The sequence below is a fragment of the Macaca nemestrina genome, chromosome 8 (genome assembly GCF_043159975.1).
Source record: "Macaca nemestrina isolate mMacNem1 chromosome 8, mMacNem.hap1, whole genome shotgun sequence".
NCBI lineage: Eukaryota > Metazoa > Chordata > Mammalia > Primates > Cercopithecidae > Macaca > Macaca nemestrina.
This window is the reverse complement of record NC_092132.1, coordinates 9682353-9705977: the sequence shown is the minus strand read 5'-3', so window position 1 is coordinate 9705977 and position 23625 is coordinate 9682353. Positions and strand designations below refer to the sequence as shown.

General features: G+C 37.2%; 1 protein-coding gene across 5 annotated transcripts in view; it reads left to right on the top strand.

Annotated features, from left to right (window-relative positions):
* The window catches only part of LOC105488247 (KH RNA binding domain containing, signal transduction associated 3), a 201198-nt gene that overhangs the window by 139666 nt on the left and 37907 nt on the right, over positions 1-23625 (top strand). For all 5 annotated transcript variants that reach the window (XM_071067784.1, XM_071067783.1, XM_011752145.2 and 2 more), the window contains exon 7: positions 11972-12054. In XM_071067784.1, coding sequence (XP_070923885.1) covers positions 11972-12054 — 83 coding nt within the window. The remainder of the gene's footprint in view (positions 1-11971; positions 12055-23625) is intronic.

Sequence of the window (23625 nt, the reverse complement as noted above, 5' to 3'; positions counted from 1 at the left end):
ATTGTCTAGTACATTTGGCTGTCTGTTATGAGCACAGCCCTCCCCAGGACCTAGCAGTCCTGCTTCTGGGTAATTCCTCACCAGAGATGCATATGTAGGTGCACTGGAAGAGTGTGTAAGAATCCTGTAGGCAAAACCTAGAAAGAAGCAAAATGTCTATCAATAGTAAAATGGATGAACAAATTATAGTGTAATAATTTAGTGTTTTAAAGCAGTAAGAATAAATCAAGTGTTGCTACACACAAATCGGTGAATCTCACATAATAATGAAGGAAAAATGGCACAAAATAGTAGATATTCTGATTTCATTTATATAAAGCTCAAAGCAGGCAAAATTCATTGATGGTGCTGAGAGTCAGGATGGTGGTTACTTTCGTGGGAAGATGGTGATTCAGAGGGAACAAGGGCAGCTTCTGGCAACTGTTGATGTTCCATTTCTGGATCTGAGCATCAGTTACTTTTTTACTCCTGCTGTGTAGCTTGGTTGTACTCAGTTGGTAAGAATTCACAAAGCTATGTACTTAGGATTTGTACCTTTTTATGACTTATTTTATGCTTGAATAAAAAGTTTAAAAATATGACCAATTTGTGAGTTAAGAGAATTGATAAGACTAAATAGACCAGCTGCTCTCATTTAGAACAGAGTAACACATCTTCCTTCAAGCAGATCTGTTATTAGACCACGTGGTAATCTGACAGTTCCTCAGTAAGTCTAAAAGCAGAGCAGAGAATAATCTTAATGCAAATATTATACAACTCTGATAGCCTGTTCTTAACATTTTCCCTGTACAGAAGCCTCTGCACTTTGAATTACACGTGCCTTTTGGTGGGCCAGGAGCCATTTCCCCTTTACAGTGGGACTAAAGACACTTGGCATCTCTCATCTGGCCCATCATTCAAAGAGGGGCTGTTGTTCTTCTCAAGGAAGAACCCTTGGAAGAGTGAATGAATCAGTATAAATCCATGACCAATGAAACGCTCACCCCATGCCAGGCACTGGGAACACAGTGGTAGACAGGCAGATGAAGCCCTTGTTCTCGTGGAGACTCAGTTCTGCTGGGAGACATGGACAATAATACATATTGGGTATTGATGAAAGTCAGCTTCCAGACTCTTGCTGAGCATGACTACAAAAGGTGAAAGAAACAATCAACAAATAAACAAAAAATTCTTAGAAGGCATGGAAGCTAAAATGGTTAAAAAATAATAATAACTGGGCCAACAGCTTGAAGGAAAATGAAAATGAAAGGCAGTTTTCCTCTGAATCACGTAGTATGAAAAATGACTGGTGTGACTGTTTCCTCAACTCTCTTAAGAATGGCACATAACTAGTATCATTCTAGATACAGAGGAAAGACATTGATTCATTTTACACACAGTGGATGTCTTAGGACATCAGATTTCGTTCTCTGGTGGAACCCTGGTGAGAAAGACTGCTATGAGCTTCTGCCAGTTTCTAAAGAAGGTAGGTGAGAATGTGAACTGAGTCTTAAAAGAAACCTAGAGCCCAGAGAAGTTTTAAAAAATGGGCCTTAAGGGTCCACCCCACTTAGGTGAAGGGACTGATAAATCCCCTTTGCTGTGGAATGGATCCCAGAGAAGCTGTACTTCCAGAGAACACACTGATACTCAGCTTCCAATCATAGCAGTCCTTTGTGGGACTAAGGTTAACCTAGACTTGCCAATTCTATTCTGAAGAAATATAGCAACATAGTCCTGAAATTATTTTTTTCATGTGTAATTGCTGATATTCAATAAAAAATTACAGGCATACAAGAAGGTACTATAATAAAAAACTAAGGAAAAGTACAGAAGTAGACATAGTGGACTCAGATAGCAGATATTAACTATACTCAATTATAAAAAAGGAATTAAAAAATAAATTTGATGATTTAAACTGAACTGGAATGTATAGAAAAATAGACATTTTGTAACTGAAAAGAACTACATGGATAGGTTCAGTAGCAGATTAGACAGAGCTGGAGAAAGAACTGGTGTGCTGGAAGTTAGATCAGCAAAGCATGAAGAGACTGGACCACATGGAAAGGACCCTGAGCACAGAGTCTCTCATGGCCACCTTGCTCGTTTAAAGCCCAGAGGTTCCACGTGGTCTGGTCCCTGCACCTCTCTCCCAGCTCACTCCACTTTTACTTCTTGTCTTACTCTATTCCTGCTGCTATAGCAAAATTATAATATTAATAAACTATAATAATGAGATGTAATTAGATACCTTAGATGGATAATTTATAGAAGAAATGTATTCTCACATTTTTGGAGGCTGTGTAGTCCAAGATCAAGACACCTGCAGATTAAATGGTGAAGGCTTGCTCTCTGATTCATTGATGGTGCCTCTTGCAGTGTCCTCACAGGGCGGATGGACAAAATGGATGGCAGGGACTGGAGGGTCAGGCAGCTCTCTGAAGCCTGTCACGAAGGCATTAAACCAGTTCATAAGAGTAGAGCCTGCATGTCTTAAGCACTTTCCAAGAGGCCCAACTTCTTAATTCCACCACAATGGACATTAAGTTTCAACATAAATGTTGAAAGTACACAAACATGCAAACCACAGCACTCCTCTGCCTCATGGCCTTTATGCTTGCTGTTCATTCTATCTGAAATACTCTCCCACTAGTCCCCTAAAATCCGTGTGACCAGCTCCCTCATGGCTTTCACATTTGTATTCAAAGTCTCTTATCTGAAAGGACCTCTCTGGCCACAGTGTCTAAACTCTCAAACCTCCCCAACACTCTCATTGTCTTATATACCATATATTTTGATTGGTTTTGTTTATCTGCTTCCCCATGAGGACAAAGATTTTCATTTTGTTTTGTTGGTGATGGATGCTATGTCCCCAGTGCTCAGCACAGTGCCTGACACATAGTCGGCATTCAGCAACATCTGCTTCCCAGGATAGATGGAAAGATGTCCATAAAAATCTGTAGCATGATGCAAGGTTAATATGGATCCAATGAAATTTAGTTATTCCCCCTTTTTCCTATCTTTGTGGAATTTCTGGTTTAATTTCATTTTCTTTAATTTTTAAATTTACAGTTAGTTTTCCCTTCACTTGTTCATAGGATTTCTGACTTCATTGTTATTTTGTTTTTCTGTCAGTGTATTTTTCAGCACCTTGACAAATTAAACAAATGAAATTCTATCTCAGTTGGATATGAACTAAGAGAAGAGATCCTATGAATGATTGACACAGACATATTTTAAAAGGCTATATTCAGATGTGGATAGAATGGCAGCTAATCTTGGTCAGTCATTACCTAAAATCCAAAGTAGTTAATACAAGTATTTGCAGGATGGAAATGTAGACATCACATTTTAGAGAAAGTTTTAAGAATTCATCTTATTCTATAAAAGTCAAATACCTGGATAGCTTTGATTTTTCTCTGGTCTGAAAGCTTGAGAGCGTTAAAAGGAATAGGTCTTTAGCTAAAAAAAAAACTACGTTTATTAGGTATGAACTGTGCCAAACAATTTTCATAAGTATTTTTTGGCTAATCTTCCCACAACCATTGGCTACAACCAGGAGGTATATTATGATTACCATTTTGCAAATTTTGAAATTGGGCTTCAGAGAGATTAGTGACTTCCCCAAAGCCACACAGCTAGTAAGTAGCAGATCTGGAATTTGAACATAGTCATCAGACTCCAAAGACTGATGCAAAGAAGTTGTATTGTCTAGAAGTCACGTAATATTTTCCTCACAGCCCTAAACAACTGGGCATGTGATTTAATTCTTAAATGATGACTTATTTAAATGATAGGAGAAAGATTCTTATTTAGAATTGTTAATATGGTAATTTTTATCTTTAGTTGACTTTGTGATGTGCTCATAGTCTACTTAATGCGTCTCAGAGGTGATACTACATCAACCCGGATACTGTTACCCAGAACCCCAGTGAAAACTGAATTTCTGAAAAGACTGTTTTCAGTTAATGTTTGTTCTTTAAACTCAATCAAATTATAAGACTAAGCTTTTAGCACTGTGTTTTATATGAAAACTTTTTCCATGTTGAAGTGACCAGTTTCCCAATTAAAGTGAGATGTCAGATAGCGTAATTACATTCTTTTAAAACGACTCAAAACTGAAACAGTATTTTAAAAATCACTTTTTTAAATTCATCTGTTCGTTTAAAATGATTTTTTCCAGGTTGACATGTGATTTTACTTGTAACAGAAATAGAATTAAATAGGTCACACTGTTTCCTTTACTCTGGAAAATCTCTTCTTTTCAAAGCAGGATTTCTCTGGTGTTTGTCCGTGTGTCGGTCTGAGTTTCATAGGTCAGGAATGACAAATGAAGAATCTCCGCCTGTGTAAGAACACACCTTCCCTTCCTGTAGCCTGGCATCCGCCAAGCAGGCAGCTCGCCACTGCCAGCTCAGTGCCGTTTCTAAGCTGAAAAGTCAGATTTGATGAATAAGCAAGTCTTTTTAATGAGGCAAACATTATTTATGTTTATAATACTAATTTCTCATCCATGTTTGTTCAGTTTTTAATAATGTTCTGATTTCAGAAGTAGAATACAGAGTTCCATGGGCAATTTTCTGCTGAGGGCAGGGAATCTAAGACTGATACTTAATGTTTGACAGAAAATGATATAGGTGAGTTCTTGTCATCAAATTTTACAGTATTGTAATACTGCATTTTATTATACAGTATCTCCTCAAGTTGCATTTTTCTTAACGAAGCACTTAACTACATTTCCTGCCACTTGTCATTAATTAGTTCTTTTTGTCATTTGTTCAACAAACGTGACCACATGCCTCCTATGTGCTAGACACTGGGAATACAAGAGAAAAGGTCTGCTTTTTACCCTTAAGGACCTTACAGACTTACTAGCCTATAACTGTATGCAAAGAAATAATTACAGGAGCTGTGAATATACAAGTTATTAGTTATCATGGACGCAGGAAGGAGAGAGGGATAATTCAGCCTGCATTCTTCTTGCTGGCTCACCAAAAAGGTGATGTCAGAGGAAACAGCCCGTGCAGAGGAATTGCGGGTGAAACGACACAGCTGCTGCAGGGTCATCGCGCAGGTGCTGACGCACACAGCACCAAGCAGCAGTGGCAGGCACCTCCCTGGGTGAGTTACTGTGGGCAGAACTGTGAGAGGCTTAGGAATTTGTTCTTTATCTTGTATCTTTGTTTATTAGTTAATCTCCCCCTATTGTTCTCAGGACAAAGGAGTGCGGAATGGAGATTTTAAGCAGGCAGAGAAGCAGTACAAGTGAGGATTTGCATTCTAGGTGTATAATTTTGGAGGAATGTGTAGATAAGGAAGCATTAGAAATCCAGGATCAGTTAGGGTCTCTGACTAGTCCAGTTGAAGAATTCTGAATGATTCTGATGAATCTAATAATTCTGAATGAAATGATTCACATTAGGAATGTAGAGGAAGGGGGGATGGGTGTAAGAGAGATTTAGGGAGATTAAAAATAGACTCATTGGCTAGTTGGATGACAATGGGATGGTAAAGCAGAAAGCATTGATTTTCTCCAGATGTTAATGCCTTCCTAGTTGTGTGTGGACTGATGGATTCTCACCACAGTATTAGAGAGCTCTTGTATCTCCAGCACTGCCTTGCTCACAAGTGCATGGCCTGATTTTTAAAGTGCAAGGAAAGGGATAAAACATCTTTGCAGTATATTTTGACAACATAGGGGTGCGGTATGTATGTATGTATTTGAGATAAGGTCTTGCTTGGTCATCCAGACTGGAATGCAGCGGCATGGTCTTGGCCCTGCGCGGCCTTGGTCTGCAGCCTCCGCCTCCCGGGCTCAAGCAATCCTTCCACCACAGCCTCTTGAGGAGCTGGGAATACAGGTGCCCACCACCATGCCTGGCTAAGTTTTGTGTTTTTTTAGTGGAGACAAGATTTCTCCGTGTTGCCAAGACTGGTCTCAAACTCCTGGACTCAAACAATCCGCCCACCTCAGCCTTCCAAAGTGCTAGGATTAGTAAAGGAGCTTTATTAAGCTTCTTCCAGAGAAAATTCCTTAGATTGCTTATAACTTTAAACTGCCAGATTTCCTCACTTTTGGTCATCTGATGAATGGCTAGAGGCTCTGGGGATATATGGACCAGCTGAGGAAAATTCAGGAAAGAGGTGAGAGGACTAAACAAAGAAGAATTTGGCCTGCTTTGCCTCTAGAGGCATTCAATCCAGCAATGTAATGATCATCTTTTAAGTCGTCATTATGTTCCAGGCACTGTTGCTACTCTGTGCCTGGTGTGGTAGTGTGAAAGAATTAATAAGACACAATCCATATTCAGAAAGGTAGGTGAGGCAAAAGCAAGGCATATCCTATGCAGCCCAGTAATAGAAGTATATATGTTAGGTCCATTGTTGGCGTAACAAAGGTGTCATAGACGGTTTTCATGGGATTGAGAAGTTATAACAGAATTGGAAGCTCTCATTTTAACTTCACCTTGAAAAATTCACTAGACAGAGAGGGCAGGCCAGAGACTCATAGGAAACAGCACATGAAGTAGAAATAGTCATTGCATGGGAGGCACAGAACACATTGCAGAAAAATGAGTCTGACATGTAGACTGGGGCTTGTCACAATGGGGTTCTCTAGGAGCAAATATGGAAATGTGAAAAATTACACAAAAATTTCAAATATAAAGAAAATCTTTCAGCATATCTGAGCAGTGCCAGCAGTGAAGCATAGTGAGTTCCTCATCCCAGGTCTTGGCAAGCTTTTCAAGAATAGATTCTAAGCTTAAATGTGTGCTTGATCTAAATCTTGGACATCCCCTTCTATACTTTGATTCCACTCAATTATCTGTTGAGTCATAGCAAATAATGCATTCACTATTTTTTTAAATTTCTATCTTAGCCTCAGAAACATCTACTGAAGAATTTTATAATACAAAACTATGTAAATAAGAAAAAATGAGCAACCAGTGGTTCAGAACACTGGAAGAAGATGGGAGCGTTAGGGAAAAAAGGGAGGCCTGCTAAACCCTCAGATCACCCAGTCCTCAGACAAAAAAAATCTTAAGGTTTAGAGGCTGTTACCTAGCTCCACTACTCTCTACTCTTCCTCATTTTAATCATTTGCTGAATCATTTGTTTATTGGTTAATCCCCCTTCACTGTTGTTCTCAGCCAGTGACCTCTTCTCCTTCCTTGTGGTAAAAATAGTAGATGTTCAACAAGAATTCCCTGTGCTCTCTGCCTGGAAACTTGGACACTGATTTGCAGTCACACTCAGCTTTTCCTCCTTTTCTCCTATTGCAGTCTGCTTCATGCTTCCCTGTGTGTTTCAAGTGTTGTCCACTGAACAAATAATACTCGTCATAATGGAAGTACAAAATATTCACCAGCATGGCCAAATCAAACTGCGAAATCCTCCTGAATGAAATCTTGTGAAAATTGCAAATTTAATCTCTTAATATCTTCAGTGTAAAAATATCAAAGTCAGTAATTCAAAGACCTAAACAGTTTGAAAATTCAAATAAATTGCTAGTATTGTAATATCTGACAGAATAATTGAGTAAGGAATGAGTGTCATAACTGTAGGATTAAAACAGTATACTGCTTAATATTTTATTTTTTATAATTCTAATCATTTACAATCTTGATTCTTCAAATGAGCACAGAAATAGAATTATTTATTTGAAGAAGCATATTCTTTTCAAACTAACATTACTAAAGAAACCATGATCTTTCATTTTGCCAAACTGTATGCACAATGCGGTGACCTAGTTTGCAAGTTTCAACCTTCATCTTCACCCTTTCTGTTTCATGCCCACACACCAAGAGATATTTCATAAACACAACATGAATGATGTCATCCAAATTCAAATCCTTATTCCTTAACTTGGTCCTTCATGAGCTAATGTTTAATTTTCTGGGTCTCCTCCATTTGCACCATACAGAGGAACCATAACAAGCTATTTGATTCCTTGAATGAGCTTAGTTCTTGTCTTCCTGTACCTCCATTGTTTTGCACCTGCTGTTCATTCTGCCTAATACTAATTTTTAATCACTATTTTAATGGCAACTTCTACTTTCTGTAGTTTGAAACTAATTTCTAGCATTGATACACCTGGGAAAATTTCTTCCACTTTCTCTTTCCTAACTGGGCTGGTCTATCCCACCTCAGTGCTTACCCTTGACTCAGCAGTTGACTTGTAGAATTATAGTTATCTCTTTAGTTGTCTGTCATCTGTCTCCCACTACTTACTAGACTCCTTTCCAACCATAGTGTCTAGCAGAGTGCCAGAAATGGCATGGGTGCTAAGTGATGAAGGTTTAATTTAATCAAATTTTCCTTCCATTAGGAGCTTCCAGCTTCTTTTAATTCATAAGAATTATTTGTAATGTCTGCATTTTGCTACTTACCTAATAACCAAAATCATCTCAAAGTATTTGTTTGTTGTCTGATAGCTTTCTCTTCCTTGATTAATTATTGGAAGATCATAGTGGAATTAGTAATCTACCTTTAGCTACTATGAAGAACACTGGCTTGCAAATTGTGTTATAATCATATTCATGACTTCTATTATTCCTCTGCCTCCATTTAATGACTATCATTTTATATTATACATTGTCATCAAAGTACAAAACATATAGCTCTTTGACAAATATTCAGTTGCTCTTTTCTAAAAAAGGTGTTTTTAAATATTAGTGATCATATGTAAATAAATTATTTCTTACTCCTACAAAGACAGCACCATCCTTCATATTAATATTTGTTTTACAAAGTTGAAAACTTTATAATACCACACTATTTTGATTACTGTAGCTTTATAGTAAATTTTGATCAGGGAAGACTTATGGTCTGTCCTGAAGAATGTTTCATGTGCAGTGGAGAAGAATGTGTATTCTGCTTCTTTTGAGTAGAGTGCTCTATAAATGTCTGTTAGGTATAATTGATTTGTATTGTTGTTCAAATGTTTTTTTTCTTTTTGGGCCTTCTTTCTAGGTATTCTACTTATTACTGAAAGTGTATTAATGAAGTACCCAACTATTATTGTTGAATTTTCTATTTCTCCGTTTCATTCTGGTAGTTTTGCTTCATGTATTTTGAAGCTCTGTTGTTACGTGTATGTTTATATATACGCATACGTGTTTATAATTATTTTACTTTCTTGATGGATTGATCTTTTTATCATTTTTCAAAATGTCGTTTTTCTCTAATAACAATTTTTGTCTTAAAGTCTCTTTTGTCTAATGTTAGTATTATAGCTACTGTAGCACTCTTTTAGTTACTATTTTCATGGAATATCTTCTTCCATACTTTTCCTTTCAACCTGTTTTTATGTTTGAACCTAAAGTGTGTCTCTTGTAGACAGCATGTGGTTGGATCATTTTTTCCATGATGCTAATTTCTGCCTTTTAGTAGGTGTGTTTAATCCTTTTACACTTAATGTAATTACTGATAATGTAGGATTTATACCTGCCATCTTGCCATTTGTTTTCTACATGTTTTAGGTCTTTTCTTGTACCTTACTTCATTCTTTTGTGTTAAATGTTTTCTTTTTATTCACTGCACTACTTTATTTGTTGTTTCTTTTTCTACATTTTTATTTTCAAATTATTTGTATTGCTTTCTCATAATTAAACCAACACAAAAATGCTCTTTAATAGCTCCATTCTCTCCACTCATTTTTGTCTTATTACTGTCATACAAATTACATCTTTATACATTGCGTACCCATCAACATGGATTTATAATTATTTCTTCATGTATTTGTCTTTTAAATCAGATAGAAGGAAAAGAGTAAGAAATTTTTTTTAAAGTTTATACTATCTTTTATATTTACTTAAGAATTTACCAATGTTCTTTTGTTATTGTTGTTGTGGGTTTTTTTTTTTTTTTTAATGTGGAGTCAAATGACCTTTGTCTTAATTTCTCCTTCATTTTTGAAGGATAGCTTTGCTGGATGGAGAAATTTTAGTTAACAATCTTTTTTTTTTTTTCTTGTTAATATGACTTCCCGTTGTCTTCTGGCCTTTATGGTTTTTGTTAGAAATCAGCTGCTAATATTATAAAAATCTCTTGAATGTGATAAGTTGCTTCTCTCTTTCTACTTTCAAGATTCTTTGTCTTTGTCTTTCAGCAGTTTGACAATACCCATGTCTACATTTGGGTCTTTGAGTTTATCCTTTTTGGAGATTATTGAGCTTCTTGGATGTGTAGATTACAGTTTTCATTAAATTTTGGAAGTTTTCAGCCATTGTTTCTCTATTAAAATGATCTACTCACGTTTTTTCCTTTGGGTCTCTCAGTATGTATATGCTCATATATGTTCATACATTTGATGCTATCCCATAGGTCTCTGATACTCTGTTCATTCATCTTTTTTTCTCTTCCTCAGACTGGATTTTCTCAACTCATCCATCTTCAAGATGACTAACTTTTTTCTTCATCCTAATTCTATCTGCTGATGAGCTTCTAAAATGAGTATTTTACTTTAGTTATTGTACTTTGCAACTTAAGAATTTATTTTGATTATTTTTTATGTTTTCTATATCTGTATTATTTGTTTGATGAGACACTGTTCTTACACTTTAGTTGGTTAGAAAGGCTATTATTTAATTCCTTGACTACACAACTATCGCCTTGTATACCAAAATCCACACATAATCAAGTTTCATAATGAGCCCTGCAGAACATATATATTTGAAAAGTTGGTTTTCCATATATATGAGTTTCACATTCTATGAATACTGTATTTTTTAGTTGGAAAAAAACCTGCACTAAATGAACCCACACAATTCAAATATGTGTTGTTCAAGTGTCAACTGTATTGAAAATAACCAAATTAAAAGTCTTTGTCTAGTAAGTCCAATGTCTCAGCTTCCTCAGGGACTGTTTCTATTGACTGCTTTTTTTCTTGTGTAGGGACATACTTTTGTGGGTTTTTTTGCATGTCTCAATTTTTTGTTGTTGTTTAAAACTGAACATTTAATGTGTAAACTCTGGAGATAAATTTTTTCCAGGGTTTCTTGTTTGTTTTTGTTATTTGTTTAGTGCCTTTTCTAAACTAATCTTATAAAGTCTCTATTTCTTGTGTGTTGCTATTGAAGTCTCCTCTGTGTTAGTTTACTAGTCAGCTAATGATTGGAGATTTTAGTAAATGCCTGGAAACTTTCTAATCTTTGCCAAGGGCGTCTGGGTGAATATTGGGACTCATGCTTAACCTCAAGGTCAGCCAGAAGAGAGAGCTCAGAGCGCTATCAGGTCTTTTCTGGGCATGGATGTGGTACTGTGAATGGTCCCGGCCTTCTAGATTGCCAGGAATAATTCAGAGCTTTACAAGGCCTGTTTTGAACACCTCATTCCCTACTTTTCTTTTGAAGGTTTTTGATTAGCCCATTGTTTGCTCAGTTTTTCTTCACTACCTCAGGCAACAGAAATGTCAAACAATTGCCTCTAAGTATTTTGTTCAGATACCCTGAGGAAAAAGGCATTTTGCAAGGGGTGAAGTCTGAGTCAGGTCAAATGAAGAAGACAGTGCGCTAGGAATGGGGTTTTGTCAGAACTCCAGCCTTGTTCTGCCCCCTCTAGCAGCATCCAGACTCCTGGTGATTGTGGCTGTTGGTTTTCAAGGTTCCTGCAGAGTTGGGGAGTGGGGCATGGGAATAAAACAAGTTAGAAGAGCACAAAGCTCACTGTTCTTACCAGGATTCAGCCATTTAAAAAAAAAGAAAAAAGACAACATTTTCTAGATCTCTGCAATCTTTTGGTTAATTTCCAGGGTTCTGAAAATGGCGATTCTAACCATTTTTACCAATTGTTCTTTCTTGGCTTTTGTAGAGAGAATGTGTGGAGGTTCTTCACCGTTTTCACTAAAGTCCCTCCTATATTTTTCTTTACATTATAAGTAGACATATAATTAAATGCTAGCTGAATTAATGGAAATTCACTAAAAGCAGAATGCTTCTTTCTTTTTAGAAACTTCTCTGAATATTTTTGTACTTCTCCTATTATGTTTTAGGACTATGATGATGGATATGGCACTGCTTATGATGAACAGAGTTATGATTCCTATGATAACAGCTATAGCACCCCAGCCCAAAGGTAAGAGTCAGTCTTTATTACCAGACCCCACAGCAGAAATCATTCCCTTCCACATTCGTATATTCTGGGAAAAGTATGGCAGTCAGCTAGAGAGGTTAATTTGGCTTGCCCTCTTTTTGTATGTGTTTAAATGGAGAAGCCAGATCTCTTCTAGCAACCAGCTTGTATTACCCTACCCAAGTTTACCGTAATGTTAGAGAAATCAGGCTTGGGAAATAAAAACTGAAATTTTAGTCTAAAAATTTGACTTAAATGTTCAGTATATTTTGAGGAGGAACAATGGCCTCAAAGTCTGTGACTCTTTAGTCTTAAGGCCCAAAGTTACATTGGAACTGTGTAAGTATCCTACATCGTCAGTGCCTGGAGAAGAAACTATCAAAAGTCTTGTTTCCTATTCATAGACCATTTCAATTTCTAAGTAGTAACTCTCCTGTTTTCTAACAACTTCATACTCCTACCTGTGAATAATGACTTAGCTGTAATTTATTTTCCAAGGAAATATTTACCCACAAATAAGTAAATGTTACCAGAGGCAAAACAGAGCTTCATATTACCTCTTCTGTTAATATTACCTTGATGTTCATTGATACATAAAATTAGTGTTTCTTATGTTGAGAATGTTGTCCTAAATACGTGGAAACCTTTTGTTTTATGTTTTAAATTCTAAGTGGAAGATAAAGGTAGACATATACACAAAACAAAATATTGGCTTTAGAGTGATTCTGAAGCATAAGAAAATATGGACTATGAGGCGATTTTGATGAAACACAAATTCACTTTTGAACTCGTCCAGTGCCAGTCAAGCTTTGAACACATAGGTTCTCTTATTTGTTAACTCTGGTCCTGAGGTAGATAGGGATATAAAAAAAACTTTTTGTTTTTGCTCATACCAAATTTTATTCTTCTATAACTTGTAAGTATTGAGTAGCCTTTGAACTTTGACTCTCAACTGGTCTTTGTTGGTGGAAGCCTGTATATCGTATTTGTGCCCTTTAGTGTGTTGAGGGTAGACCTAACACTTACGTAGCCCAGACTGGCATGTGGTAAATGCTTGATAAGACTTGTATACACCATCTCATTTGAGTATCCCAGCAACTTTATGAAGTATATGGCATTGTTTTCATTGTATACATGAAGAAAAGGGGCACAGAATTAAGTAATTTGCCAGAAATCATACAGTAAGTGGAAAGATGAAATTCTAAGTCAGATATTCTAACTCAAAGATTTGTACCCTTTATAAATACGTCCTTCTCAGATTTTGTTTAAAAACATAAATATCCACAGATATTTCAATATGTAGTCTAAATATCCTAGCAAAGCAAGTCTCCCATCCCCACATTTGCTGAGTGAATACTGTATTCCTGGCACTGTTTCCATAAATTTTATAAGGCCTTACAGTCTAGGTTGTTTGAACACATCAGTCCTGACAACAGTACTCTAAAGCTGATAGTATTGCTGTAGATGAGGAGATCAGATAACCAAGAGTTTCTGGTGCTTGCTTGTGACCAAACAGCTGATAAAATGGTAACAGGTGTGTGACTGCCAAGTGCATATTCTTAACCCTGGTACATTCGTGTGAGAGGCTCACTGCTCGTTTCTGTTAGTTCTGTTCCCATATCTGTTATGGGATTGATATACAGTTATGCGTCATTTAACGACTGGGATGTGATCTGAGAAATGTGTCTTTAGGCAATTTTGTCATTGTGTGAACATCATAGAGTGTACTTACACACCTACATGATATAGCCTGCTACACATCTGGGCTGTATGGTCTACCTGCACAGCATGTTACTATAGTGAATACTGCAGGCAGTGGACATACAGTGGTATTTCTGTATCTAAACATGTGTAAACATAGAAAAACTTCAGTAAAAATATGGTATAAAAGATAAAAAGTGGTATACCCATATAGGGCACTTACCATGAATGCAGCTTGAAGGACTGGAAGTTGCTCTTGGGTGAGTCAGTGAGTGAGTGGTGAGTGCCTGTGAAGGCCTAGGACATTACCATGCACCACTGCAGGCTTTATAAACACTAAACACTTAGGCTACACTCAATTCATTAAAAAGTTTTTTTCTTTCTTCTATAATAAATTAACCTTAGTTCCTGTAACTTCTTTACATTATAAACTTGCAGTTTTTATTAATTTTTGACTCTTGTAATAATACTTAGCTTAAAACACAAATGCATTGTACAACTGTACAAATATATTTCCTTTCTTCATATCCTTATTCTATATACTTTTATCGATTTTAATTTTTTTTTTTTTTTTTTTTTTTTTACTTTGTAAACTTTTCTTTTCTCCCCTCTGTCGCCCAGGCTGGAATGCAGTGGCGTGATCTCAGTTCAGTGCAACCTCCTCCTTCCAGGTTTAAGGAATTCTTGTGCCTCAGCCTCCGGAGTAGCTGGGATTACAGGCATGTGCCACCATGCTTGTCTGATTTTTGTATTTGTAGTAGAGATGGGGTTTCACCCCGTTGCTCAGGCTGATCTTGAACCCCTGGGCTCAAGCAGTCTGCCCACCTTGGCCTGCAAAAGAACTGGGATTACAGGCGTGAGCCACCACACCAAGACTACCTTTTTTTAAAATTAAAAACAGAGACATAAATACGCACATTTGCTAGACTTACCCAGGGTCAGGATCATTGAATAGGTGACAGGAATTTCTCAGCACCATTATGATATCATAGCGCCACCGCTGTATCTGCAGTCTGTTGTTGACTGAGACGTTGTTAGCACATGGCTCTATTCAGTGTGGTGGACTTTAAATGCAAGCATGTTTTTTTGCTTGAACTGTATCACAATATAGTGATGTTTATGGTTCGATTCATTCTGTGGAGAAAAGAGAAGCGACTTTATATTAAGTAATGTGTTTCAGATACTATGCTAATGTTTTTGTATTTGATTTCAGTAGATCTTCACAGGCATCAACCCAGTCCTATACAATAAATATAGTTTCCTCCAGTTAATAGATGTAGAAACCAAGATGTAACTTTTTTTATGAAGTATATTTACAGTACAAGATTATAGTCCCTGTGATCTTTTGCTTTTTGATATTTGATATAAAGAACCAAACTTAAAGCATTTGCCCTATTAAATGCTGTGATCTGTCAAGGGGAGTGATATCAAAATGTGACTGCGGGTAAACTGATAGATCACTAAGGGGAGCTAGCGTTTATTTAGAGCCTGCTCTAAATCAGGCATGGAATTTGATCTGTTACTTATATGTCTTGTTTTAATACAAATAACAACAGCAAGAGTTAATATACGTGATGAAACTGAGGCTCAGAGAGGTAGATGACTAATCCCAAATGTAGACCCAGGTTTTTAAAGCTCATGGTCGTTCTACTTTAAGCTCTGATTATATATTTATATGATAGATGACAAGCATTTATTCTTTGGTTATTTATTCAGTCAGTGTTTATTGAATGTCCATTTTGTGCTAGGCGTTATACTTGATGCTTGGAATACAAAGATTAATATTAAGATGGAGACTCTATCCTTGAAAAGCTTATTGGCTAGAAAGAAACATATAAATACTTTAAAACAGTGTAATATTCTAATTATTGTGAGAGGAGAAATTCATTGTTTCCATAAGAAGACTAAGCTAAATGCTGATTGGGAATACTGCAGACATTTACCTGAGAAAGTGAAGGATAAGTAGTAGTCAGCAGGTGACAAACAGGGAAGGGCAGTTCACAGATAAGGCTAGCAAGTCACAGAGGTATGGAACAGGAAGTTTTGTGTGGCGACTACACATAATTGTGTAGGGCTGGAATATGTGGTGCACAGGAGCTGTGGTGAGAGGGCCGCAGGAGGAGTGAGCGCATGTTTCCTCCACGAGGAGCTGAGACAGTGCCATCGAAGAGTTACATGTAAAGGTATGATGTGTTTATACTTGAATTTAGAGAATTAATTAGATGACAGTTGTGAAGGTTGGATTGGCAGATGGTGCAGAGACTAATTAAGATACTGGTATGTTATAAATTATAAGCCCTTTAAATATCAGGAAAGATTCACTAAAAGAAGCATCTTTTGTGACAGCCAATCTACCTTCTTTGAAGAGATCTTTTCTTTGCTACAGCTTGTCTTACCTGAAGGAGTACAGAGAACTCTGTGAGAAGTGCTCACATGGACAAATGCAGAAGCCACTGCTAGATACTCTTGAATGTTCATTTAATCCTCAACATGTCAGATAAACATCTGTCCCTTTTAAAGAAGAAAACAATGGCTCACACAATTAGATAACTTGCTTCAGATTGTACAGTTTACACAAAGGAGACAAACTTTGAACTGAGGTCTGACTGTAAGTATATATTAGTATCTTTTCTACTGTAGCACTCTTAGCTTACACTAAATAGCTGCTCTGCTATAAATTGAAAGGAAGCAGCTGTATATAGCATGGGGTGAAGAAATGGTTCTATGCACCATATTGGTTTACTGCGGCTGCCATAATAAAATACTGCAGTCTTGTTGAGTCCCCTCTCCTGGGCTTGCAGATGGCTGCCTTCTCTCCGTGTCCTCACATGCTCTTTTATCTGTACACTCACATTTCTGGTGTCTCTTTTGTATCCAAATTTTGTTTTCTTTGAAGGACACCAGTCAGATTGGATTAGAACCCACCCTAAAGGCCTCATTTCAATTTAAATCAGCTCTTTAAAGGCATTGTCTCCAAAGATGGTCACAGTCTGAGGTACTAGATTTAGGGTTTCAATATATGAGTTTGAGAAGGCAGGGTACACAATTCAGCACGTAAAATGCACATACTCTAACACCAGTTTAAGCACAACACTGCATGTTTCAGAATTAGGAACCTGGTATGAACCAGTTAGGATAGCAGATTTTCAGATCATCCCCAGTATGAAATAGTAGATATTAACAAGAAAATCATCACGGCCATCATCTTAGTATTTCCTGAGTGCTTGGCATTATTTCATCTACTTTACATAAATTGTCTCCCCTCTCTGCATCCCCTTCGATATTGCTAAATTCAAGTTTAAAAATGTCATTCCCAATTCAGAGAAGTGAAGTTCCTTATTCAAACTCACAAGGCCAAGCAGCAGCACAAAGAAATCACCTTGGTGCCAAAACATTCTATTTTGTGCTCTCTCCATTGCCTTTCAGCTCTCCTTTTGTCATGGTTTTGATTACAGTTGCTGGGACTAATTCCTGTTTATATTTCCCTTATACAGTATTCAAAAATCTAATACTTTGTGATGCTTTAAAATCTCTTAGGAATTATGCTTCAATATGAACTAGAACTTTTGCCTTATCAAATTTGGACAACCTTAAGCAAATAGGGAATTTAATTTGTATTAAATATACATATTAAAGTTGTAGGCTTAGACTAGTGAAATTAAGAAATTTGTTTTTCCAGTTTTACATTAGATCCTTTCAGTGAATAGCATTTACTGCCACTGCTGTCCAGGAGCACCCAGTTTTCATATGCACTGGTAGGCAGTGCCATGTAGCACTTGATGTCTAATCAAACGTGTCTTGATTTTGACAATTCAGGTTCCGTAAGATTCATTTCATACATAAATAGTTCTCTCAATTCAGAATTTGAAACCATGTGCTATGCTACAGTTATAGTTCAGTATTAGTGAGGAATTCTTCACTTGGCCTCCTTTTAGAGTACAAAGCTGTTCTGCAAATGTTCTTTGACATTTTGTGTGGTAGGAGAGAGCACAGAGCAGAGGTAACAGCTGCTCAGTCCCGTGTGGCAGCCACTAGACATGGAGCTGTGGACCCTTGACCCGTGGCCGGTCCAGATTGAGATGTGCTGGAAGTGTAAAATTCATACCACATTCCAGAGATTTCCTATGAAAAAAAGAATGTTAAAAAAATTATTAAAATTAATTTCACCTATTTCTTTTTACTTTTTTACATGTGGCTACTAGGAAACTCTCTAATACAGTGTCTTCTCATAGGCAGCACTGAGTTAAATGATTCTGGTTGTGTCTGTCTCTGGCACATACTCACTTAGGGGCAAGCAAGACAGTCCACAAGCCACAGAGAGAGAACTGGAAAGCAGCACCTCCTATTCCTACTTTTTAAATGCCTATTTTAATGTTTTACATGTTATTTAAAATATAACTTAGTAATATTATAGTATGCATAAGCACATTACAGTTACAAGTTCAAAAACATTTTTATTTATGCCGATGTATTATCAGAAACGGAGACTGGGGCCACAGTGGTTAAGAGTCTGACAGACCTATGGTCAGATGCCAACTTTAACATTTACTGGCTCTGTGATTTGGGGTGAGTTATTTAACCTTTCGAAGCCTGGGTAGCCTCCTATAAAATGTGTAACTGTTTCTACTTGTGAGAAAAGTGTAAAAAGATTCTTATTTACAGGGCCGGCCTGAAGGCTGAAAGAGACAGAAAAGCATGCAGTCTTTGTAAACGGTGTGGAGGAAAGTCTGTTGTCCACTCCGTTGTCTCTGCTTGAGGACTGAATGAGATGGTTTGCATGGGGAGGTAGCACAGTGTGAGCCCGAGTTCCTGCCATCCTTCTACAGCTCTAAATTCCTTCTGCTTGTTGTTTCACACAAGAGTCGACTAGGAAGAGCAGATTCTGGGAAACCTGCAAGGACTGTGCGAGCAAATGTTTTATAGTGAGAGAGGAAACCTTGCAAAGGGATTCTTCCCCTGTGGATGGTCAGTGTCAGTATTTCCTGTACGCTGAGAGTTGGGAAGGTCAACAGCCATATCCCACCTGAAAACAAAACTGAATAAGATAGCAAGGTGGCCTGGCTGCCGGTGAGGATGATCTGTTGTGTGGAAGGGATTCTTTCCGTAGTGACTTTTAAACTCCTGAAGTCCTCATTATTATGACACTGTTATATTACAGAAACAAGTTTCTCTTTGGAAGTTTTACAGATTAGGAATTTTTTCTCCCAATTTTCAAATACCTTGCATTCAAATCAGAGTACCAATGAGAATTCCTGTAAAAAATGCAGTGTAGTTCTGCTACATTTCCCCATTGGTTTTTGTAATGACCTTGTTAATGCTAACATTACAGTATAAAACAAAAGCATTGTTTGTATAACTTCACACATGTAATGAATAACAAGATTTTGACACAATTACTATGAAGAGACATATAAACTATTCTTTACACTATGGGAATTATTCTAATACACATTGGCTCAAAAATAGTTGTTGATTACTTCCTGTGGATACACAGCTTCTGAACAGCTAGTATAGTGAATCAAAACGGATGGGTGATAATGGCCTCAGCCCTGAGAGCCCTTCCTCTGCCCCGACATGGTTTAAATCTGCACAGATACTTTTTCTGACTCCTGGAAACCCTTTGTAAATGTCTTTATTTTATTCTAAACTAAGTGGAATTAGTTTACATTTGATGTCTTATTTACAATCCTAATAATTATCATAATATGTTTACTCTGTGTTTCTGAGTAAGTATAAGTTCTCCAAAGAACTATTTGGCTCCTATAGTGATGATCATTAACTAAATAAAACATAAAGGGTCTTGAAAAGTGCTAATAAAAATTTAGCATTATAAACTATCAACAAAAATACTTTAACACAGTACTATTAGACATCAACCAAAAACAAGAGATACCAACCCAAATTACCCCATAAACCTGTAAATACTTAATTCTCAGGTAAGAAAAAAACAAAGAGTAGAGAGAGTGGTGAAAAAGTGCAACTACAACCCTGTAAAGAAAAAAAATTCTTCGGTGACGCTTGTTAAAGCGCAGTAAGGCAGACTTTATTCAGGACCACTGCAATAGATACCTGGACCACTGCAGTGGGACTGTGCAGTGGGGAAGAGAGACCAGGCTCCATTCTGTATCTAGCATGGACAAGTGGGAATTCATAGCCAAGAAGCCAGGCTGGGGTCAGGAGACAGAAAATTACTGAGAGGAAACATCAGTGGTAGGGGGGATTTTGGCTGAACCGACCTAACAGGATTCTTGCCAGAGGCAGTCCAGATTGGTCAGACATCCCCTCCCCTGGGGAGGATAAGGAACCCGATCAGATATTGGAGTGATCAGATATCATGGGTGGCGTGTTCTTGCTAAACTGACTCAGCAAGATTCTTTTTTAAAACTGGATTTTACAAGGAGCTGCACAGATGGGCCTAGGAGAAGGATCAGGAGGCTGACTAAAGTTTAGCCAAGCAGAGAATCTTTGTCAGCTCTGACAGGGAAAAGGGAAGGAACATCCCAAGACTGAGTGTTAGCATGTGTAAGTATTGCTACTCATTATGGTTATTATATATTGACCATCTGCTGTAGTGTATCAGACACACACACACACGCATACACACAACCACCCTCTAATCTTAAACACACACACACACACACACACCACCCTCTAATCTTAAACACACATACACACAACCACCCTCTAATCTTAATTTTAACCTTAAAAGGGGGATATTATCCTCAATTTATTATTGAGAAAACGGAGACTCAAGAGTTTAAGTAGCCTGAGTGACACACTTAATGACATTATTGATTTCAAAGTCCATTTTCATTCCATTATACTAATGAGTAGTACGCATATCATTGACGTCTCACAATATGATTTCAGACGTTACATGGGCAGACTTCTTAAAAATTTTTAATGATTAGATTATAAAGTTATTGAAAGAGTGTGGTTAGCATATCAAACCCATGATTTTATGATTATTGCTATAATTCAGTGATGGCAAGTTTATTTAAAGTAAAAGAATATTAACATGGAGAGTTAATATGAAGTCACAAACAGGATAGGTGTGTATGTAGATGGCAAGTATACTGCATATCCTGAGAATTGTCCCTGAATGGCTAGGGTTTGGTGAATGCTACACTGAGCATTTGTGTCACCAGTCAGTGGACAACCTGAAACACTGCTCATACTGAAAATTTGATTAGATGAGTCCGAGAAGCAAGACTGAGCTTCTCACTAAGTTACAGTGTACTACCAAATTTAATGCCTTGATCATATTGAAAATAAGAAGTTTTGTATCTTCATCAGGAATATTTCTTTAGAATTAAACTAATAAAAAAGGAAAATGTTTCTCAAGATTCATTTACTTAACAAAGTTTGGAGGAATGAAATATCTATTGCGTACTTACCAAGTGTGAGTTACTATGTATCCAGGTGCTCTCATACATATTGTGTCATTTTATTCCTAAGAACTCCTGTAGGATTGTCATTCCTTAATTTTACAAAAGGAGTTGACATTCACAGAATTTGAGCTTGACCAAAGTCACAAAGCTAATTAATATCAGTTAGTCCTCATACTCTGTTCTCTTTGAGACCAAGCTTACGTTCTTTTGCCTAACTCAAAAGCAACTAGTAAGGGGGAGAAAAATGGGTTCCTATAAATGTAGAGAAGACCACCACATGGAATCTTCATGCATGATCTCCACAAGTGTATGACAACACGGTAGCAGGGCAAAGGCATGCTAGCGGCGATAAATCAATTGCCACTGTCACTTTACTCTTTAATGTTCTTGAGAACACATGAGATTTATCACTGAGGAATTGTAGAATAATGGTAGTAAATGAAAACAAAGTCCACCAGGGAGATGTACTACATCATTTGGATTTAGCGCTGCCATCTGCTTAATAGCATTGAGAAGACTACAGCAGTACTTATGATCAACCATTCATAGCAATGACAGATGCTGCGGAGAGTGAACATACCAGGCAAGCAGGTTCATTACTAAAATGTAGATTATGTGACAGGGTTTCTAAAAAGCACATGTGTTGATGATCAAACCTCCAATTTTAAATCTGCACTGTAGAATTTTAAGTCTGTAAGATAGAGACCTACTCAAAAGTCTTCCCATGTTTTATTCCTCATGTTTCATACATTCTTAAAATGTATTTACTGATTTTTAAAAGAGTTTTTTTCCTACAAATCTTGCATATATAGTCTCTTTTTAGTGGAGGAGAATAATAACTTTTGTATAATTTCTGACTTTTAAAATGAGGTAGCATGATTGTGAGGAAAAAAAAAAAAGACAGTGGCTATAAATCCACAAAAGCTTGGGTTTGAATGTGAGCTCTACTACTTTCTTAGCTCTATGATGTTAAGTAGGTTGCTTCTTTGAGTCTTTTCTCATCTGTAAAATGATAACTATTTGACTTACAACATTGTAATTAAGTGAGATAGCAGATGTAATATACATAATAGTTCAATAAATTTGCTATAGTAGCGTATAGTAGCTGCTTACCATTGTAAGCAAATATAGCCTGTTTAGCTACTTTTATTTTATTTTATTTTATTTTACTTTTTTTTTTTTTTTTTTTTTTTTTTTTGAGACGGAGTCTCGCTCTGTCGCCCAGGCTGGAGTGCAGTGGCACGATCTCGGCTCACTGCAAGCTCCGCCTCCTGGGTTTACGCCATTCTCCTGCCTCAGCCTCCTGAGTAGCTGGGACTACAGGCGCCCGCCACCGCGCCCGGCTAATTTTTTTGTATTTTCAGTAGAGACGGGGTTTCACCGTGATCTCGATCTCCTGACCTTGTGATCCGCCCGCCTCGGCCTCCCAAAGTGCTGGGATTACAGGCGTGAGCCACCGCGCCCGGCCTATTTTACTTTATTTTTATTTATTTATTTATTTATTTTTTTTTTTGGAGATAGAGTCTTACTCTGTCACCCAGACTAGAATACAGTGGCACCATCTTTGCTTACTGCAACCTACACCTCCTAGGTTCAAGCAATTCTCCTGCCTCAGCCTCCCAAGTAGCTGGGACTACAGGAGTGCTCCACCACGCCCAGCTAATTTTTGTGTTTATAGTAGAGACAGGGTTTCATCATGTTGGCCAGGCTGGTCTCAAACTCTTGACCTCAAGTGACCTGCCTGTCTCAGCCTCCCAAAGTTCTCGGATTACAGGCGTGAGCCACCACACCCAGCCAGTAGCTACTATTATTATACCATTTTATGGATGAGGAAATTGTGGCACAGAGACAGTTTAACTTCCCTGGACTCATGGAGAGTGAGTGCTGGTGCTGTCATGTGAACCCAGGCAATCTAAGCACTCTGCTATACTACGTCTCTATGTAACTGTTGTTATTATGAGTTTAAGTATTACATCCAGAAAATATTATAGTCTTTTCTGAGAACGTCTCCAGTCAATAAAATCCCAACAAATGATCTAAATAAAATTATGCATGCCATTTTTATACCTTATTTGTGCAATAAAAAGTTGTTAAAGGCTCATTTAATTTAGATTGTTGAGAGTCCTAAACTGTGTCAGAAGCACAGACTTGAGGACAGAGCTCAAAGTTACTTGTTGCAGGTTGACTTGTAATGGAGAATGTCGGTGCCTGAATTCCCCAGAATCCATTCATACGTCATTGTTAGACTCACAACTTTAGAAACTGAAATAATATTCAGACATGGTGTGGATCATATTTTTTGCTTGTATTTGTCATCATGAAGGGATATGTTCCTTTTGGAAGGTAATTTATGAGTGTGCATCGAGAACCTTAAAAATATTTGTGACTTATGACCCAATATTTTTACAATAAGTGCCTGAACTTACAGTATAACAGTGACTGTCTGACAGTATGAATATATTTAAGAACTCTTTAATTGAAA